Here is a 20,909-nt window from a genome sequence, read left to right on the forward strand (position 1 = left end):
GGATTCACTGCGGGCCCCCCTGAATGTTCTTTATGGGGGTAGAAGGGGGTTTAACCCATTTAGACTTGTAATGCATTATTTTCCGCTTTAACTATTGAAAAATAGCAGATCTACAAGCTCACAGCACCATGCTGCAAGCTTGTAGATCTGCTATTTTTGAAAAATCGTGAAAATATCTTTGAATATTTCAAATGTTTCTGTCAGTGGTGCTCAAACGTTTTCATGTGAAGGACCCCCAAAATTATATGTATTTGGCCACAGACCCCTATCTCAAAATATGTATTTCCAGGGACCCCCCAGAAGCAAAATTTGAGTTACAAATGTTTGTTTAAAAAAATAGATTTATTCAAAGAGTTGCACACATTTTCTGCTTGATCTGCTTGTTAAGGCCCCTCCCTCCTTGGGCCTCAGTCCCACTCAGTCCCACTGGGGGTTAAGACACACACACACACACACACACACACACACACACACACACACACACACACACACACACACAATATCATGTTTTTGGTGGATATACAGCCCATATGCAATTAAATATCTAAATACAATGTGTTTAATGGCCTATTAAAAGTAATGTTACAACTATAGTACAGCAAGTTAAAACGCAGGCCTACTGTTCTTCATTTTTGTCCAATAAAATATTCAATCAAAAACGTCTAAACGCCGGCCTATCATTGAGGACGGTGTGTCACATGATAGATAGATAGATACCTTTATTATCCCAAGGAGGAAATTCAGCTGCTACCTTTAAATGCATTTTGAGAAAAAATAATGCTGTAATGTTCCAAAAGTGTACCACGTGTATATTTAATGTCGCAATGCAACATAGCTCTGTTTACACAATGCTGTACCCCCTCCAACTGTAGGCTATGTTCCCCATTTTCAACTGTTTTTATTTTATTTGTAACACTTGCTTTGGCAATGTAAACGTAAAACCTTTTCTCATGCCAATAAAGCTCCTTTGAATTGAAAATTGATATAACCTGCGGGGGGGGGGGGGATTGGAGATCTACAAGCTCACAACGAGTCGCGAAAACGTCGCGTTGTGAGCTTGTAGATCTGCAACGCACGCCACGGCACGGCACGGCACGGCGGCGAAGCAAAAACCCCTGACCAGAGGCCCCTGACGCACGCAAATCCTTGCGTCGTGGCGTCACGACCAGATTGTTTCCTGCTGCAGCCAATGAGCGGCGCGCGTTCGGCGGGCCGTTGGCCAATGAGAGGAGAGGGAGCGGTTTATGAACGCAGCCCAGTGAGCTTCATTCTACACTCTGCTGCTCTGCAACTGAACAACACTCCGTCAAACTACAGCCAAACCACCGCTCTTTCTGCTTCTAACTGCTCTGTTTGTGCTACTCTGTGAAACCAACATGTCCTCGATGGAATTCAGCAGCACCGCGGTGAGTACGATCAGTTTAAAAGTGTTAAATTAACGAGTATATTGAGTAGAGTTTCTCTTGTTTTTTTTTGGCCGTTAGCCGTTGCGTTAGCATGCTGGCTTCGTTTAGGTAAACAGTAGGAAATTGCACCACCGCAGCTAAAAACGCGTCACTCGGTGTTTGTAACGTTTGGGTCTGTTTTTCTTTTAGCGTTATATAAAGTTCGTTTTTTATAACGTTTCCACCGTGTTCTTGTTAGATTTCAGCGTCGTGTTTTTACCCTTATAACTCTAAGGTTCTACCGTTAGCATGGTGGGTTAAGTTAGCATACCAGCTAAACGTTAACAGTTGGTGGTGCCTCATTGTCTTCCAAGCGCAACACCTCGACGCTTTGGCATGAATAACCTTTCTGGTTGACAAAACTACTTGCTTTTAGATTTAGTTGAGTTTGTGGTTTCAATTATTTTTACGTTTGTGTCACGGTTTGGCTGCCGTTTGTTCAAATTTTGCTCGTTTGTTTATATCGTGGTTGTGGTTAAAAACGTCTCAACGGCTTTTAAACTGTTTTTAAGGTCCATTTTCTCAACTTCTAATTTCTGAACGCTTTCTTGAACAGTGGAGGAACGTGGAAAACCCTGCACCCATGGGGAAGGCCATCATCGCTGGTCCAAAGAGGCCTGCACTGGGAGAGCTTAATTCCAACTTTAACAGCAAGGTGGCCAACACCAAGGTAATCTATTTAAAACGATTATTCTTAACGGTTCCAGTTTAAAATAATCTTGGACACCAAGGAATGGTTCATTCATGGATTGAGACGATGCATTTGTGTCCATTCACAATTGATTGAGTAAATGATCAATTATTAATTGGCTTAGGAATGCAACTAAACATTATTGAACTGTCCATGGAGTGAGTAATCAATGGGAAAAGTAATTTTGGGCAATGGATGATGACAAATTACCTAGTAGTGCAACCCTGAGTGTTAATGTTTTTCTTCCTAGTCTCAGAAGACCGGAGCGGTCAAACCTTTGACCAAAACCACTGTGACCCAGAAAGCCAAAGTAGCCATCATTCACCCATCTAAGGCGGCCAGAGTTGAGGCACCCCTTGAAGCTGTTCCTGCCATTGTTCCTGAAGAACCAGCGGACGTTTCCATGAAGGAGGAAGAAGAGCTGTGCCAGGCCTTCTCGGACACGCTCCTCACGGTAGAGGACATCGACGCAGAGGACTCTGACATGCCCCAGCTGTGCTCCGAATATGTTAAAGACATCTACGCATATCTGATGGATCTAGAGGTATGTGATGCCAGATGCCATGCTTTAATGGACTGACGTTTTCGCCATGCCCTCAGTCATTTGGTTTCCAGAAGCCTGCATGTCTTGTATGGAAGCATGTTGTGCATTGATCTACAAGTGCTCTCTTTTAGTTATTTTTAATTGGCTAATTTAAGGATTGGAGTGTTTGTGTTCACATGGATTAAAGTCCTCAGTCACCACAACTCATTTGGTTTCCATAAGTGCTCTGAAATGGCCGATCTACAAGCTTAAAACAAGTCGCAGAGTGGATTGATGGCCTGTTTTCAGTTATTAGTTGTGGCCTATTTGAGATTAAATAATTTGAAGTGTTCAAACAACAATATAATTCTGTCTCACAAATCGCATTTTAGGACATGGCCTTTAAGTAATGTTGTATTGCTTCAATCCATTGTTTTACTAAATTATGTGACCTGGTGTCTTGCAGCAGTGTAATGAAACGTGTTATTTTTTACAGGTACAGCAGTCGGTGCAGCCTGGGTACTTGACCGGCTACGACATAACACCACGCATGCGAGCACTTCTGATCGACTGGCTGATCCAGGTTCACTCTAGATTCCAGCTGCTGCAGGAGACTCTCTATCTCACCGTCGCCATCTTGGACCGTTTCCTGCAGGTAAGGGCAAATTGCAAATTTGTTTGCAATTTAATCTGCTCTGATGTGCTCTGTTTTTAAAGTTCTGCTGTATTACAGATTCAGCCAGTTTCACGGAAGAAGCTCCAGCTCGTCGGGGTCACTGCCATGCTGCTAGCCTCAAAGTACGAGGAGATGTTTGCCCCAGAGGTCAACGACTTTGCCTATATCACGGACAACGCCTTCACACCTATTCAGATCAGAGAGATGGAGCAGGTGGTGCTGAGGCGCCTCAACTTTGAGCTGGGTCGTCCGCTGCCCCTCCACTTCCTCAGGAGGGCGTCCAAGGCTGCAAGTGTGAGTCTTCAGTTCACATGGTTCACTAACATAACTTGGGAGGTGTAGTGATCAGCACTGTTTTGCATGTGTGTGGCTTTGTATATTCAAATCCCTAAGTGGCAGATCTACTAGCGCAAAACCTCTTTGCAGTGCAACCTATAAGCTTGCAGATGGCTATTTTTGACATACTGTGCTAACTGTTCAAATGGTTTTAAAATAAAAGAATGGCAGCGCATTTGTAATTTTATATGCATGCAGAGTAATGTAAGGGTGTGTAATTCTTTTTGTTCTAGTCTACTGTGGAGAGACACACGCTGGCCAAGTATCTCATGGAATTGACACTCCTTGACTACGAGATGGTTCACTACCGGCCCTCAGAGATTGCTGCTGCTTCCCTGTACCTCTCCCAGCTGCTGCTGGAAAACCTGCCATGGGTGAGTTCAGTTTTAAATTCATCGACACGTCAAACAAATGAGTCTGCTTAACTACTGTGTTTGTTGTACAATCATGGTGAAACATATCTAAAAGCGTGGCCCCACAATTGCATTGTGAGCTTCAATTTTCTCATTAATCTAAATCAAGGCTAATGTTTGCAATAATGTTATATCGCCCATGTCTTAGTACATATGGCCAGCGTGACATTTTATCAGGTTCTAAAGTTCTTTTCCTTATCTGTTGCAGAATCCTACACAGGAGCACTACGCCACATATGATGAGGCTCACCTCAAGCCCATCATGCAACGCATTGCCAAGAATGTAGTCGTCATCAACGAAGGCAAAACTAAGTTCCAAGTGAGTTGGTAGTTTGGTGTTTAAATCGATTAGCGGATCTGAACTAGACGGTGTACCAGCCTGCTACGCTATGTTCAGCGGGTTGGTTTTGTCACTTAGGGTTCTCAGTCTGCATTTGTCCTGCCCTGCACCCGACCAATCAGAAGTCAGAGCGATTTCCACGTGTGTTCTATGTCCCACCTCCCTTGGATATGGGCCTTGGATATGGGCCAGACTGAGAAGTGACAAAACAATCCACTCAACATAGCAAGCTGGTACCCAGGCTAGTTCTTTACTGGAATAAGTAAAGTTGTCAAATGTCAGTAATTTCTTTGTATATTTAGGTTGTGTCATATCTGCCATGTGCAACTTCAAAGCCTAAAAGCCAAACAAATGTAACTGTTGACGACAAACCCAAATAAATCATTAATCACAATTATTTGAGTGACAAATAATCGTCATGTAAAATGTCATAATTGTGACAGCCCTATTGGGTGGTCAGGTTGGGCCACATCCATTTTCCAGAACAGTTTATATTGTCCTGGCTTAAATGGTATACTTATTGCTAATGTCAACTTCAAAGCAAATATGTTTGACCATAATTGAACATTAATATGAATGTAGTAATGATCAAAATCTTGCATTTGGGGGCTCACTTGCAATAGCCTCATGGCCCACAGGTGGTTGAATACTCTACTAACCTTTCCTCTCCCCTAGGCCGTCAAGAGCAAATATTCAGGGAGCAAGCTGATGAAGATCGCCCTACTGCCTCAACTGCAGTCTTCTATGGTTAAGAGCCTGGCTGCTCCCCTGATGGAAAATCTCTGAGGTTGAATTTTATTTTGAATTTTATTTTTGGTCCGTTTCTTACTTGCACCTTACTAGTGACCAACTTTTTTTTTTCTTGAGCCTTCTGACAATTGTTTAATGAGGTGTGACTATTTTGGAACGGTTGACTCTGATTTTATTTTCATTTGCCTTCCATTGTGGAAAGAAGCTAGCGTGCCATAAGGCATTGTTTGTTCATTTGGGAAAGTGAGCTAGCATGCCATAGGGCATTTGTTTTAATCAAAAATGTTGGCATTTGTTTTAATCAAAAATGTGTTGGCTTGTAAGTATTGGCCTCAAGCTAATTTTACTGACGATCACTTGAGTTTTTTGTTTTGATGTTTTAAGTGTTTTGAATTTGGATAAATGCATTGATTTTAATCACAAGGCAACTGTTGCCAGAGATGCATTTTATTTTAATCATTCACAAGGAAACTGTTACCTGTGACACTCTGTAAGAAGGCCTTATGTAAATATTCATAATTCCCCTCCTGTGAAGGGTCCACAATATATTTTACTTTAGTTTGCTTCAGGAATGTTGTATGAATGACTTGTTGGATATGCATGCCTTTTAGCCAAGTTTAATCTGATACTTGGCTTTTGATGCCTTGTTTGTTTTTTAATGTCTGAAGTACAATGTACAGCAATAGTATTTGAATAAATGAAAATTGCAAAACTATTCCATCTGTTTATTATTCAATGGCACAATCACTTCAGAACCCTAAAACGTCTTAACTGTAAATCACCTGTGCAATTAGTATGAGCCATTTGAACCCGAGAATTGAATTTGAGCCAGGTCTAATCATCTTACTGTAATATTGATGTGCAACATTCTCATGTAACCTCCACTGGTTAATGTACATTTTATTTCCATTCGTCTAGTCTGCTATGACGACTGGTATAATGTGTTCCTAAATCTGCCATGGTATCGTAACAATCGAGCACTAATCTGATTAGTGCATATTCTACACACCAAAGATGTGGCGTCATTATTTAGGCATGTATTATAGGAATATTTTTCCACTTCCCAACAATCTACAAGCTCTCATTAACGTGAGCTTGTACATCGGCTATTGTATACCTGGAATCGGACCCATCCGCCCTTGAGGTGAATACAGTCCACTCGTTCATAACTTTGAATTTATGGCCCCCCAGGTGTCAAATTTTACCCTTACTGGTCTGAGTAAGGGTCTTTCAACTAGCCTGTCATTAGCCAGATGGGCTCCACATAATACAATGTAATGCAGTGACTTGATTCGGTGGGGGAAGAGATGGAGGCAAGACTGGGTAAAATGAATGAAAATTCGGACTCATGTACTGTCTACAACAGACTTCATGTCATCTATGTGACTTATGACTCTAATTTTGGTCAAAGATTAAGCCCGATTAGACAGATCCCATCCCCATTGACTGGCATGACTGACTGACTGACTGCACTGATTGCATAACCGTTAGAATGGTTTTGGTTTCCCTTCACCTGTATTTAAAACTGCTGGATGAAATCAGATGTCATATTATTCCTTCCATTCTCTCAAACACTACACCTGGCCACCCTATTTTGTCATCAGTTTAGTAATCTGGACACACGCACTCTTCCATGTGTACACTCAAGAGTGAAATTATCAGAGGGGTCCCAGTGAAATTATCAGGGGTCCCAGACATTTAAAAATGATGTCAAACTGGGGGTAGACTACTTGAAATTAAACATTTGTACACCATGTGTGTGACCTTGTACTACTGTAGTTCTCTAACGTTCATGTCAAGGACTCCCAAATTGACACAGCCCGCGGGCCCCTATTTGATAAGATATGCCAAGGACCCCCACAGGTTTAGCAGTGATTCTCAACCGTTTTAATTTCAAGGAACCCCAGTTTGGCATGCATTAGGCTACAGATCCCCATTTCTATCTCTGAGACCCCAATTTATAAATGTAAAATCAATGTTAATTTAACTCTGAGCGTGTACAAATGGAACACTGAGTTACAGACCCATAAGGGTCCATCTGGTTCCCAACCATCATTTAGCTGGGGACCCCCCTAGAACTCCCTCAAGGACCCCTGGCTGAACCACTGGTTGTAGTAGGCCCTGCGCTGCATTTCGAGGCCAAGACACTAGAGCGCGCTGTAACACGACGCAACACGGATGTGACCCACCATCCATCCGTCCACACGGAACCAGCAGAAGAAGCCAAGCAGAACAACAAACAACATGAAGGCTGTCATTCAGGAGGACAACACAACCACCAGCAGCACCAGAAGATGAAGACTAATAATACACACAGCCCCGGTCCACTGCCATGTTCCTAACCCTATGCTACGTCTACCTGTGGCTGCGCTACACCCGCTGCTACCCCGCGGTGCTCCGGAGCGCCGTGCGCCGCAGCAGCAGCTCCAGATGCGGCTTCACCTTCTGCACGCTGCGCCCTGAGAGGAGGTGTCCTCCTCCTCCTGCTGCTGCTGCTGCTTCTAGAGGACACGACCTGGAGGAGCAGCCCGGCTCTGTGCTGCTCACTGTGGGGGACAAGGCTGTGTTCATCACGGAACCTCAGGTGATCCATAATATGTCAGTGGTGGTGGTCCTCAACCTTTTTCAGGCTGCGACCCCCCCAAATTAATCATATTTTAACTGGGGACCCCCTCACCCCTACCCTGACAACTAAGCTCTTGGAATTGTAGGAGTTGGCATTAGTTTTACTCCATCGGTTCTATTGTGAAAATTGCGAGGCGTTGTGAGCATGTAGATCTGCTATTTTCACAATTTCAGCCTCTCTTAATATACATTTGGTCAATGTTTGACCAGAGTGACTTAAAAGGTCTTTAAAGTCCTTCATTTGTCACTTTAGAAATCTGCAGATACCCTGTATACAGTTACACTGTATGTTCTGTTTACTGTTGAGTGACAAAACAATGTTAACATTAAGCTAATCATCTGGGGACCACCACTGATCTATGTTAACTGTAATGAATGGATTCTCAAAGGTCCAAAGCAGCAGGATATGTGGGCAGTGGGCACTAGCTAGGGACATCTGGGCACCTCGATGTAGGGTGACCAGATCCAAACTGTTCATGTGAGGGGACAGAAGTACTGCTTTTGTGGGACGGGTGGTTAATAGCAATTTATTACTTAAGTTGGCATTAAATGCTTTGATATCATATTCACACCAGATAGGCGAGTGGTGTGACACTATTACTAGCCTATCATTTTGTTATTGACCTGCTGTAGCCTAGGGGATATTTATCATGTTATTTTAACAGACTACCGGTATGTTAACTGTAATGAATGGATTCTCAAAGGTATAGCAAGCAGCAGGATATGTGGGCAGTGGGCACTAGCTAGGGACATCTGGGCACCTCGATGTAGGGTGACAGATCCAAACTGTTCATGTGAGGGACAGAAGACGTTGAGAACCACTTGTCTATAAAGTAGTAGTGTACATCATTTTAGAAAATCAGGTTACAGGAATTCTCATTGTCACCACCTCAAGTGTATCATCTGAAGTGATTCTGTGACCATTGAACTAAGGTTGACTATCATTAGTAAAACAGTATGAATGTTTTGTAACGGATCGTAAACTGAATTTACACCAGATAAATCAAGAGAATGTTAGAACAGAACACAGGCAGTAGGTAAAAACAGGAGGGAATGGAGTTTAAATTGGTTCAAAAAGGCTTGGGAGAAAAGGTGTGTTTTAAAAGTGCCATGGGAAGGGGGCAAGGGGCAGATGTGACTGAAAGTGGAAGGCTGTTCCATAGTTTTGGACGATCAGCCTTAAGATTAGTGTCCGTGAGCGAGACACTGACTGAACCCCTAATTGGTTTGCATGATTGCGTCTGCCACCTTGTGCGAATGCGTGAATGTAATGCACATTGTAAAGCACTCTGGAGTCTGGACAAAGGCCTTCTATGAACGCACCATTTACTGAAATAGTGTAAAGAAAAGAGAACCAGGATGTTCTACGATATAACTACATACTACATTTAGTAGCTTGCTGAAGAAAAAAGACAGCTCATGCTTTTGTTCTGTCTTAAATTATTTCAGCAGGGAAGGACATCAAACTTACTATGGCGTGTGTCTAAATAACATCCATACATGGCATCTGTACAGTAGACAATTAAACATCCCCTTCTGTCATAGAATGTCTCTGGCTTCACTGAAATGATGTGCAATAGCTTGTTTTTCCTACATATTGCAACACCTGGCGTCTAGTGCTGCTGTTCTCAAACCTTCGTAATAATCATATTTGAACTGGGGACCCCCCACCCCGACAAGCAATTGTAATTGACTCGGTTCCACAGGTAAATATTGTGAAAATAGTCACTTGTTTATTGTATAGTTCTTTGATTACTTTTGATGCAGCGAGTACCCTAGCCCTTAACTTTTCACTTTAGAAATGTGCTGATACCCTCGCCTGTGTACACTAATACTGTATGTTGGTTTCTTCTGGTTTGTTCACTGTTGAGTGAGAAAACAATGTTGCATATTAAGATAAACATCTGGCAAGTGGCAACCCCCCAACAATCATTTGCCACAGTTTGAGAACCTCTGGTCTAGTTAGGTCCTATGTCCTCTCGTGTCTGTCCGTCCATCCATCCATATTCGGGCAAGAGCGACGTCATCGATATGTCGTGTTTCCACAAGACGGAGGGCTCATAAAAGGCACCCGACAGACGGACGGGACGGTCATAGGATCACACAACAAAGCATCTCTATTGGTATCGTCGCCATGGTTCAACTCGTAGAAGACCTGGACTCGTTCCGTGCCATCCTGGAGACGGCCGGGGACAAGCTGGTGGTGGTGGACTTCACGGCCACGTGGTGCGGGCCCTGCCAGCAGATCGCCCCCCGCTTCAAGGAGCTGTCGGAGAGCGGGGAGAACAAGAACGTCATCTTCCTGAAGGTGGACGTGGACGAGGCGGCAGACGTGGCCGCCGAGTGCAAGATCGCCTGCATGCCCACCTTCAACTTCTACAAGAACGGGAAGGTGGTGGAGCAGCTGACCGGGGCCAACTACGACAAGCTGCTAGGGATAGTCGTCGCTCTGCGCTCCTGAGAGGAAGATGGTGGAGCAGCTGATCGGGGCCAACTACCACAAGCTGCTGGGGATAGTCGTCACTCTGCACTCCTGAGAGGAAGAGGCGCCTCCATTCCCAACCAGGGACGTGCATTGAATGTTAGAGAGGGAGGGACTGACATTTCTAAAAGGGCCTTTTGGTGAAATATCGATAATAGCAGACCTCCAAGCTCACAATGCGTCGTGCTGCGACACGTGAGCTTGGAGGTCGGCTATTTTTGGTGCTTGATACTACACTTTACTAAGCATAATCAAGTGAATACTGGAGATGTGGTGCAACAGCATGGATTTCTACACAGAGGGTAATTCTTTCAACATAAGATGCTGCATTCAAGTTCAGGAGAGTTTGGAAAAGGCAATTCTCTTGAATGCTGCCTTCAGGTATGGCATGGAAAGGAGGGCATTTGCATGTCTTTCATCATAGTAAAAACTTCATTCATGGTCTGGAGAGGGCGCTTTTTACAGACAGATACAAGGGCAGGGGCTCAAGCCCTCTTTGATGCCTGTGTGCACGTCCTGTTCCCAACGAGAGCACAAAAGAGCGGGAGCAAATAACCGTTCCTGCATTGCAACCCCTGGAGAGATTCCACTGCGGTTACCCTCTGACTAATCTCTCAAGAAACAGATGACGATGGCTAGACAGATTTCCCTCTGGCCAACCCCATGACGATCTCTTACATATTTCTATGGATTCTTGGTGTTCTGTGTATGCACCGGAATCAAGCGCCATTTCTAGTCCTATTGGGAGGGTGGACATGGTCGTGAGTGACGTCCCCAGACGTCCCCACAGCGTTCCCCGGTTCCACATTGCATGTCACCCCGGTCGCTCTCTGCCACTTTTTAGGAAATAACTGACCTGACGGTTAACTACTACAAAAGGGATGTGTCAGTCATGGACTGCAGCTGTCAGGACATGAGGAAGCTACGGGGTGAAAGACAATGCTGCAACTGTTCGTGTTCGTGGTGTCCCCTATGGGCAGAAGTGAACGCGGTGTTGGAGGTACACTATATGTAGAGGTCCCCTCAAAATGTGATTTCTAATTTGTGATAAGTGCTGTTATTTGGCAAGTTACTGGCAAACGGTATGGATTATGATTACACACAGGTGCTCGGGTGGTGCAGTGCCTGCCAAAGAACGGGAGTCTGGGCGTTCAGACCCTCCGCAGTGCATCCGGCTCTGTCGAGTGTCTATACGAACACAAGAGGAATCTTCCGCTGTGCACCCGTTTTGGCTGTATACACGTTACAAAACAAAAGGCTGGTAAATGAGGCTAATATGGACACAACTAACTGGCTGTGTGAGATGCCAGCTGGGAAGGGCAATCTCTGTCACTGTACTGTTGTTACTCTCAGTGGGGAGGTGTTGAGCTCCATATCTTGGTTCACTCCAGCTGAGTCTGGAACTGTTTTGCTGTTTCCCAAACAGCCCAAACCGGGCCTGCACCAGCAGTACATTTCCTAAATATGATTTATATTTTTGTTGAGTGGTGCTAACTGCTCCTACATCTATCTGGCTTTGTGTGTATGTGCGCCCGTGCCGTGAGTTATGGCAGTAGGAACACAGAGTGGACTTCAACATTTATAGCTCATCCTAATGTTAGTCTGAGTACACAAATCAAAATTCAAGAAGACAACGTGCTCTAGAACAATGGGCTCACATTATAATGAAATGTACTGTAATCAGATAGGTGGAGGTGTAATAACCTCTGCCATGTCTTAAATACAAGAATTTCTAGCACAAAGATTGTGAAGTAGTATATTATGTAGAGTAGGAAATCCCTCCTCAGACAGACTCAGCTCAAGCCCAAGCAATAATATTTTATATATTTTATCTTTTTTTTCTTCAAAAGAGTGTGCAAAGCTGAACAAGTTGAAGTTTGAAAGAAATTTGTTGCAAAAAAAAAAAAAAAAAACTTGGTTCGAAGTGAAGCGGTGAACTGTTATTCTATGTGTTCTAGAGTTAGGAACTCTGTGATCTGTACATTATTTATATTCTGAATGAATGAATGATTTTATCTGGAGGGCCGAATTGTCATGTGAAGCTTGACCAATCCTCAAAGTATCCAATCATCAGACCGGGACGGACACTACACACATATTCTGGACGTACAGGACAGATAAAACCTGTTCATTCTGGACTGAAATTACCATATATGGACATGGGACACACATTTTGTTTTTGAAGAAACCTATTCATTCTGGACGTACGGGACAGATAAAACCTGTTTATTCTGGACTGAAATTACCATATATGGATATGAGGTGACAGACATTTTGTTTTTGAAAAAACCTGTTTATTTTGGACAGAAATGACCATGTATGGACACACAAAGCCACTCATTGGAAGCGGCTTTCACCGCTTCAAAAATGTGCACTAAAAATTTGGAAAGGACAACTAAGTGTGCTTGATTAAGCAAGCCCACAATTAACTCATATAAAAGGCACTGCTCACTTCACACTGGGTGTGATTTTTGAGCTGTGCTGCTAACCACTCCTACATCTGGCTTTGTCTGTTGGAAGGAAATTAACTTATATAAGTGGCACTGCTCATTTCACTCTGGGTGTGATTCTTTTTTTTTTTTTGAGCGGTGGTAGACCGCTCCTATACGTGGCTGTGCGTGTGTCTGTAGCCTTTTTCCTCAGCGTTTTGCCATAGCAAAATGTGTGTACGTAGCATCGTGTTTGTCTAGTGATGTCATATGTCGTGTGTCTGTAGCCTTTTTCCTCAGCGTTTTGCCATAGCCATAGTACATCCTAGACTCAAATCCTAGTCTGAAGACGTTATGCAAGCACGACCACCGCTCACTTCACATTGGGTGTGATTTTTTTAAATATATAATACTGTATATATTCACCCAAATCCTCCAACCTTTCTTTCTTCCAGTGTAGAAACACATGAGGAGGGAGCCCACAAAAAAGGGTTATGTCTTCAAATAAATGATATCTTTACGTTTGTCTAACATTTTTATTTTTTTTGTGTTTAAGTGCTTAGACTGAGACTAGGCACTTAAACACACAGATGGCTTTAAACAGGCAGACTACTTGGCCACACACCTTGCGGTGCGAGGCATTGTGTGCTTGTAGATCGGCTGTTTTCACTACTGTTGTGCGACAGCCTTGTATGATGAAGCAGGGCTTTACTTTGCGAAGAAGAAGTTTCTTCCCGACAGTGACGATATTTACACCCCCGTATTATGTTGGTGTGCCCATGGATTCTTGGGACATGAAAAGTGTGGCCATGCAGAAAAAAGGTTGAGAAACACTGGACGACTAGAGTACACATCTAAACAGGAGGCAATACATTAAATTCAAAAGCCTGACTAGCACAATATTGAACTGGAAACAATACTTAGATTTTTCATAGGATTTATTGAAATGTTAAAGCCACACAGATTGTAATTATATGATTGAAACATAATTTACAATATAATACATATAAATGTTTGGAACATTTAATAAAAGTTCATTATATAACATTTAGAAAGCATCATCGTTGGGAACGATGTCTGTAATGTCTGTAATGTCTCAATGTCACCAGAGGAGCTGCAGCGTCCCTAGACTCTCCTCTTGTTTGATCATGATGATGTCACATCCAGGGTGATGATGTCACATCCAGGGAGCATGTTGATTGGTGGAGCGACTCGGACTGGTCAGTCACTTCAGAATAGTCCAACCTCCTGTGAACTTGTGGGCGGGTCTCGCAGAGCGAGCGCAGCGACAGACGCCTGAGGCGTCTCCTGGGGGCGTTTGGCAGTGGGGGGGATCAGTCGCTGGTTCTCTGGCGTCTCCAGAACCATCTGAGATGCTTCAGAAAAGTCCAAGCGCTGTTTAACGTCTGACCCAAAGAGTGGTGAGCGCAGCAGCAGACGTCTTCTCTTGGGGGCGTTGAGCAGTGGGGGGAGCAGTTGTTGGTTCTCTGGGGGTCAGAACCATCTGAGATGCTTCAGAAAAGTCCAAACGGCACCGAATGTCTGGCCCAAATAGTGGCGAGCGCAGCGACAGACGTCTGGGGCGTCTCTTTGGAGCGTTTGGCAGTGGGGGGACCGGGCGTTGATTCTCTGGGGTCTTCAGAACCATGCTCTGATGCTCCCTACAAGCTTCAGAAAAGTGGCAGCTAACGTCTGGCCCAAAGAGCAGCGAGCGTAGTGACAGACGTCTTCTCTTGGGGGCGTTAAGCAGTGGGGGGAGCAGTCGTTGGTTCTCAGGAGTCTCCAGAACCATCCGAGATGCTTCAGAAAAGTCCAAGTGGCAGCGAACGTCCGGACCGTAGAGACGTTGAAGGCGTCTCTTCCGTGGGGCTTCTGGCATCATGACTCTGACACCGTTGTTGGGTGGAGTCATGGAGTTCTGCATGTTGGGTGGAGTCATGGAGTTCTGCATGTTGGGTGGAGTCATGGAGTTCTGCATGTTGGGTGGAGTCATGGAGTTCTGCATGCTGCTGGAAACCATGGTCTGAAACACACCTGCTGTAGTTATGATGATAACTATAATAGATAAGTTATTAGTAGTAGTAGTAATGTCAGTAGTTGTAATAACAATAGTTATTAAAGTTAATGAGTCCTCAACACACTCTCAGCCTCCTTTTATAGCACAGCTTGTGTACAGGCTCCGCCCATGTGTACACAAACCTTTGTGTACGTTGCTGTGGCAACAGTCTGTTGACTGTTGCTGGTCTGTTTGTGTACGTTAGCAACCACCCTAGCAACCATGGTTTTACCCTAGCAACCAACTGTTTACCATAGCAACCATGTTTCTTTTTACCCTAGCAACCAACTGTTTACCCTAGCAACCAACTGTTTACCATAGCAACCATGTTTCTTTTTACCTTAAAGGACCTACACCATGAATTTTCACTTTTTCTATTTTAAAACCTTTTTTTGGGGTCCCACTGGCACCTTCTATCCTCACAAAGTCCTATTTCTGACCATTGTGTCTTTCTCTGGTTTTGGGAAGACAGAGATGAAAAGCTTTCCACGGGTTCTCAGAACAGTGCTGTTCTGAGAGTTGATCCGTGTGACGTCACACGGATTCCCGTTTTTTTTTTTTTTTTTTCAATTTTTTTTTTTAAGTTTTAGTTAAAAAAAGTTTTTTGAAAAAAAAGTTTTTGAAAAAAAAGTTTTTTGAAAAAAAGTTTTTTGAAAAAAAAATTGAAAAAATGTTTTTTGAAAAAATGTTTTTTGAAAAAAAGGTTTTTGAAAAAAAGGTTTTTGAAAAAAATAATGTTTTGATTTTTTTTTATTTTTTATTTTTGTTGTCAACGTGGGGTCCGGGGAGGGGTGGAAAAACCCCACTAGATGCGCCCCTGAGCAAACAGAGGCCGTTTTGGTATTGCAGCTGGAGAGCCTCATTATAGTAGAGCTAGAACAAACAAAAAGAATGGTCAGAGTGTTTGTTGAGGGTTAAAACCTGTCAGACTCAATTTTGAGCATATATTTATACAAAAAATATAGTTTTAAAAGCATGGTGTAGGCCCTTTAACAACCAACTGTTTACCATAGCAACCAACTGTTTACCATAGCAACCATGTTTTTTTACCCTAGCAACCAACTGTTTACCCTAGCAACCAACTGTTTACCATAGCAACCATGTTTTTTTACCCTAGCAACCAACTGTTTACCATAGCAACCTCTGTCTTCCTATTGGCTGGGCTGATTTTGGGGGGGTTGATTTTATGTCAAAAAGATTAAATAAAAACTTAAATGATAAAAAAAAAAATCACCCAAATCCTCCAAACTTTCTTTCTTTCTTCCAGTGTAGAAACACATGAGGAGGGAGCCCACAAAAAAGGGTTATGTCTTCAAATAAATGATATCTTTACGTTTGTCTAGGCCCCTAGACTATGTGATCTACAAGACTCAATGTGTGGACATGTGAGCTTTAGATCTGTTGTTAGTTTGGGCCTCAGAGAGGGACCAAATGTTTCTCTTTTGGGTCTGGAGATGAGTCAAAGTTTGGGAAGCCCTGATCTAACATTCTACCTTTTTAGTTGAAGCTGCTGTTTCTGGCAGTGCCTACCGTAGCAGCTTGCTGTCTTACATTTCCCCGAAATGTTTCCTTCTGCTGTCGACTTAGATGTGTTGTGTGGTCTAACTTATTAACCCATGGGTCCCCTTTTTCTCCCCAATTTAGTCCTTAAGCCAATTGATTCCTCCCCAGTGCCGCACACACTGCTGTGTTGTCACTGCTGTTTGTATCCTACCGACTCACCTGCCAGTGAGGAGTCCCCACCAAGAGGACGTAGAGCCTTCGTCTAGCTCTGGTCCATAGCGTTAGAGGAGTTCTCCTCAACGCTATGTTCCTCTACCTCCGCTCCGGCTCGGCAAAGCCGGAAAACCCTCTCGTCTGGTCCAAAAGTAACAAAAACTATTTAGCTACTCACCAAAACAAAGGTATTTGTGGCGAGCTGAAAGCTTACTCTACTTAGTGGACGCACCCTGGACCCCCCACCATACACCTAAAATACATTTATAGGGCGAAACAAAAAATAATCCACCGGATGGAGACTCCATTTCTTCTATTTTTTTACTTTGTCCTCGCCATGATGGTGCCAACTCACTACTGCCACGCAGGTCAGAGGACCACATTAATGGAACATTAGTCCCTTTGGGTGTTGTTCAGCTCCGCGACATTGAAAGCACTGTTTCGTAAAAACAGTCTTCAACCAGGAACAGTGGACGGGTTTTTGTACACGTGTTAAAAAAATAAATAAATAGGTCAAAATGTCTACAAGGGGACATGAAATGTAAAAAGAATATATATATATATATATATATGAACAAGGACAATGAAATTATCATGTTGACTGACTCAATAAAGTATAAAAAAAACAAACAGGAACAGTGTCTCCATCCGGTGGATTATTTTTCATTTCATTTCCTCCACCGCTATGGACCAGAGCTAGCCTTCGTCCTACTCCTCCCGCCCAACACTCCCTGGTGACAGGCGCCTGACAGGCGCAGAGTTGTTTTTGACAGCAAATTTTGATTTAGTTTTAGTCATAGTCTTTTGAATAAAATGGCTTTTAGTTTTAGTCATAATTTAGTCACCTGAAAAGTTTTAGTTTTAGTCTAATTTTAGTCGACTAAATATAAGATTTTAGGCGACTAAATCTACAGTTGATTTAGTCGACTAAAATGTATTTTGGCAGGCCTTGATGGCATCCTAATGACTGATTTTACTTACTTTTTTGTGTGCTGAAAATAGCAGATCTACAAGATCGGCTATTTTCAGTACACAACACCTGAGAGAAACCAAACATAAAATGACTCTCTCAGTTCTCCACTAGTCCCTCCCTAACATTTTAGTCTGGTTTTTATTTTGTTGACAAAATTGTCAATATATTTAGTCTTAGTTTTAGTCATCACAGCATGGTTTTTATTTAGTTTTCGTCAGTGAAAAAAACGCAGTCGACCAACATTTTTCGTCATAGTTTTCGACAAAATCAACACTTGAAAGGCGCCATGATTATGTGCAGTGACAACGATCACCCTCCCTGCCCGGCTTCCCTCCGCCGGGCACCGGCCATTTGTATTCTTATAGACTAGTGGTTCTCAACCTGTGGGTCAGGAGGACCCCCAGGGGGGGTCCCCAAATTATTTTGGCTGAATGTGATGGAACCCATTCCTGGTTCCTCAACGTTGGACCCGGTACCCCCGGGTTCTGGATCTCAACCCTAAGGCCAGGGTTCCACCAAAAGGACGGCGTCGTGCCGGCGTCAGACGGCGTAAAAAAAATGAACAGGGGCGAATTTGAGCGTCCGACGCTGACGTTGACGTCGGCAGTGGAGCACCCTTCATTGATTAAAACGGGAGCGTTCCCAGCGTTGATGTTGACTCGACGCTCGACGCGCCCGGTGGAGCCGGGGGTTATACACCTAATGATGCATCCTAACCGATGTCTCTACTAACATGTAGACGTGTGTGTGTGTGTGTGTGTGTGTGTGTGTGTGTGTGTGTGTGTGTGTGTCGTCTCCATAGGCGTGCGAGGACCTCAGCAGTTGGACCGTGTTGTCAGCGTCCTCCTCAGTGTCTGCTGGTCCCCGGCCAGACAATGTTTGCTTCATCATAGAAGCCACGCGGCATCACGCCGACGCCACACGCACTAATAAAGTAGGCATTATTTAGGGGTGGGCGATATGGAAAAATATAATATCGCGATATTCTTCCAAGCTGTATCACGATACACAATCTTATCACGATTCTTTTTCATGTTTGGTTTTTATGGTTATTTTTCAAGTTACTTAACAGTACAACAAACACTAAAAGAAAAGCAGTGGTCCTCACGGACTCTCTGGGTTCCTTTTGGGAGGTCTAAAATTGACCCTTACAAGTATGTAACTCTGACAGTATACAAATGGAACCAAATGGACCCTTATGGGTCCATTTGTATACTGTCAGAGTTAAGGGGAGACCTTGACATTTTTAAGTTTGAGAACTACTGATTTAGACCAAAATGCAGGTTTAAATGAATTCTGCAGTTCAAAAAATCTCTGTATTAACAATTCAACAGGATTGTCTATAAGGCTCCCTCATTGTATCACAATATATATATACGATATATCTTTGAAAAGGCATATGGTGGAGACACTGTATGGTCTCAGTGATATTTATCACCATACCACCCAGCCCTATCCTAGCATTATCACACTGCACTTATCCTCGCTGTCGGGCAGAAACCTTGTTGTGTTTTTTTCATAAATCAACGCCATGCTTGACCATACTACAGCGTCACACAGAAGGATGAAACGTAGCAGATCTACAAGCTCGAATCGTGGTGTGAAGTGACACTTTGTGGGCTTGTAGATCTGCTACTTTCCGAATTTGAATCCTGGAAGATATCAGTTTTGGACGTATTAGGTTTCCACCCGACATACGATATCTAAATACTGTATGTAGGAACAGAAACGAGTTCAATATTATTCTTGCACATTTGTTTACTGTTGCGTTCACCCAACATTCCGCTTCTATCGTTATTATCCATGGCTAACTAACTCAAACCACCTCTTATTATGACCTTTTAGTGCAGGGGTGTCAAACTGCCATTTCGCGGGCATTTTGCGGCCCGCGAAGAGGTCCAATGCGGCCCGCATGTTACTGTGCATGCGTCTGTGGAGTCTACTCTAAAATTGAACCCCTGAATATATGTTTTCTGTTTACTAAAAAGATGCGGATATCGTACTAAACAAACTACTCTATAACAATTGCTATCAGAATTAAGAGCTTTAACCAGAAGTTGGTGTGACACCCCTGCCTGTGTGACATGTTGTGTGTTGCTGTGTTGCAGGTGGTGAGCTGGTCAGAGTGCTGCGTCCCTCTGGCCTACCGGCCCGGCCAGCCCTTCAGGGCCGTGTGTCAGGCCAGCCGGGACGACTTCAGCCGGCTGGGCGTGGCCTTCATAGAGGACCGTCTGGAGCTGGACCATGGACTGGTGCCTTCCAAGATAGTCTGTGAGTTCTCTGTTCCATCTTATAGTATAGGACTGGTGCCTTCCAAGATAGTCTGTGAGTTCTCTGTTCCATCTTATAGTATAGGACTGGTGCCTTCTAAGATAGTCTGTGAGTTCTCTGTTCCATCTTATAGTGTAGGACTGGTGCCTTCCAAGATAGTCTGTGAGTTCTCTGTTCCATCTTATAGTATAGGACTGGTGCCTTCTAAGATAGTCTGTGAGTTCTCTGTTCATCTTATAGTATAGGACTGGTGCCTTCCAAGATAGTCTGTGAGTTCTCTGTTCATCTTATAGTATAGGACTGGTGCCTTCTAAGATAGTCTGTGAGTTCTCTGTTCCATCTTATAGTATAGGACTGGTGCCTTCTAAGATAGTCTGTGAGTTCTCTGTTCCATCTTATAGTATAGGACTGGTGCCTTCTAAGATAGTCTGTGAGTTCTCTGTTCATCTTATAGTATAGGACTGGTGCCTTCCAAGATAGTCTGTGAGTTCTCTGTTCCATCTTATAGTATAGGACTGGTGCCTTCTAAGATAGTCTGTGAGTTCTCTGTTCCATCTTATAGTATAGGACTGGTGCCTTCCAAGATAGTCTGTGAGTTCTCTGTTCCATCTTATAGTATAGGACTGGTGCCTTCCAAGATAGTCTGTGAGTTCTCTGTTCCATCTTATAGTATAGGACTGGTGCCTTCTAAGATAGTCTGTGAGTTCTCTGTTCATCTTATAGTATAGGACTGGTGCCTTCCAAGATAGTCTGTGAGTTCTCTGTTCCATCTTATAGTATAGGACTGGTGCCTTCTAAGATAGTCTGTGAGTTCTCTGTTCATCTTATAGTATAGGACTGGTGCCTTCCAAGATAGTCTGTGAGTTCTCTGTTCATCTTATAGTATAGGACTGGTGCCTTCTAAGATAGTCTGTGAGTTCTCTGTTCCATCTTATAGTATAGGACTGGTGCCTTCTAAGATAGTCTGTGAGTTCTCTGTTCCATCTTATAGTGTAGGACTGGTGCCTTCCAAGATAGTCTGTGAGTTCTCTGTTCATCTTATAGTATAGGACTGGTGCCTTCTAAGATAGTCTGTGAGTTCTCTGTTCCATCTTATAGTATAGGACTGGTGCCTTCCAAGATAGTCTGTGAGTTCTCTGTTCATCTTATAGTATAGGACTGGTGCCTTCCAAGATAGTCTGTG

General features: G+C 43.5%; 3 protein-coding genes across 3 annotated transcripts in view; all 3 read left to right on the forward strand.

The window, feature by feature from the left end:
* Positions 1-1,376: 1,376 nt before the first annotated feature.
* ccnb2 (cyclin B2) lies at positions 1,377-5,210 on the forward strand (the record flags this gene model as incomplete). The annotated part of the gene is made up of 8 exons (XM_080749548.1): positions 1,377-1,406; positions 2,002-2,115; positions 2,387-2,680; positions 3,156-3,314; positions 3,393-3,629; positions 3,905-4,045; positions 4,293-4,403; positions 5,100-5,210. 8 exons carry the CDS (start codon positions 1,377-1,379, stop codon positions 5,208-5,210), a joined length of 1,197 nt encoding a protein of 398 aa, XP_080605674.1.
* A 2,219-nt stretch (positions 5,211-7,429) lies between these two features.
* Positions 7,430-20,909, forward strand: part of hlcs (holocarboxylase synthetase (biotin-(proprionyl-CoA-carboxylase (ATP-hydrolysing)) ligase)) — a 103,087-nt gene continuing 89,607 nt past the window's right edge. Inside the window, exons 1-3 of the mRNA XM_080748903.1 lie at positions 7,430-7,758; positions 18,258-18,389; positions 19,564-19,726. Of these exons, the coding sequence (XP_080605029.1) occupies positions 7,507-7,758; positions 18,258-18,389; positions 19,564-19,726 (547 nt within the window). The 5' untranslated portion in view covers positions 7,430-7,506. The remainder of the gene's footprint in view (positions 7,759-18,257; positions 18,390-19,563; positions 19,727-20,909) is intronic.
* LOC308304109 (thioredoxin-like) lies at positions 9,934-10,260 on the forward strand (the record flags this gene model as incomplete). Its single annotated transcript, XM_080748668.1, has 1 exon — positions 9,934-10,260. The coding sequence occupies one exon, from the start codon at positions 9,934-9,936 to the stop codon at positions 10,258-10,260; it is 327 nt and encodes a 108-aa protein (XP_080604794.1).

Source organism: Nannobrachium achirus (genome assembly GCF_963921795.1).
Source record: "Nannobrachium achirus genome assembly, chromosome: 19".
NCBI lineage: Eukaryota > Metazoa > Chordata > Actinopteri > Myctophiformes > Myctophidae > Nannobrachium > Nannobrachium achirus.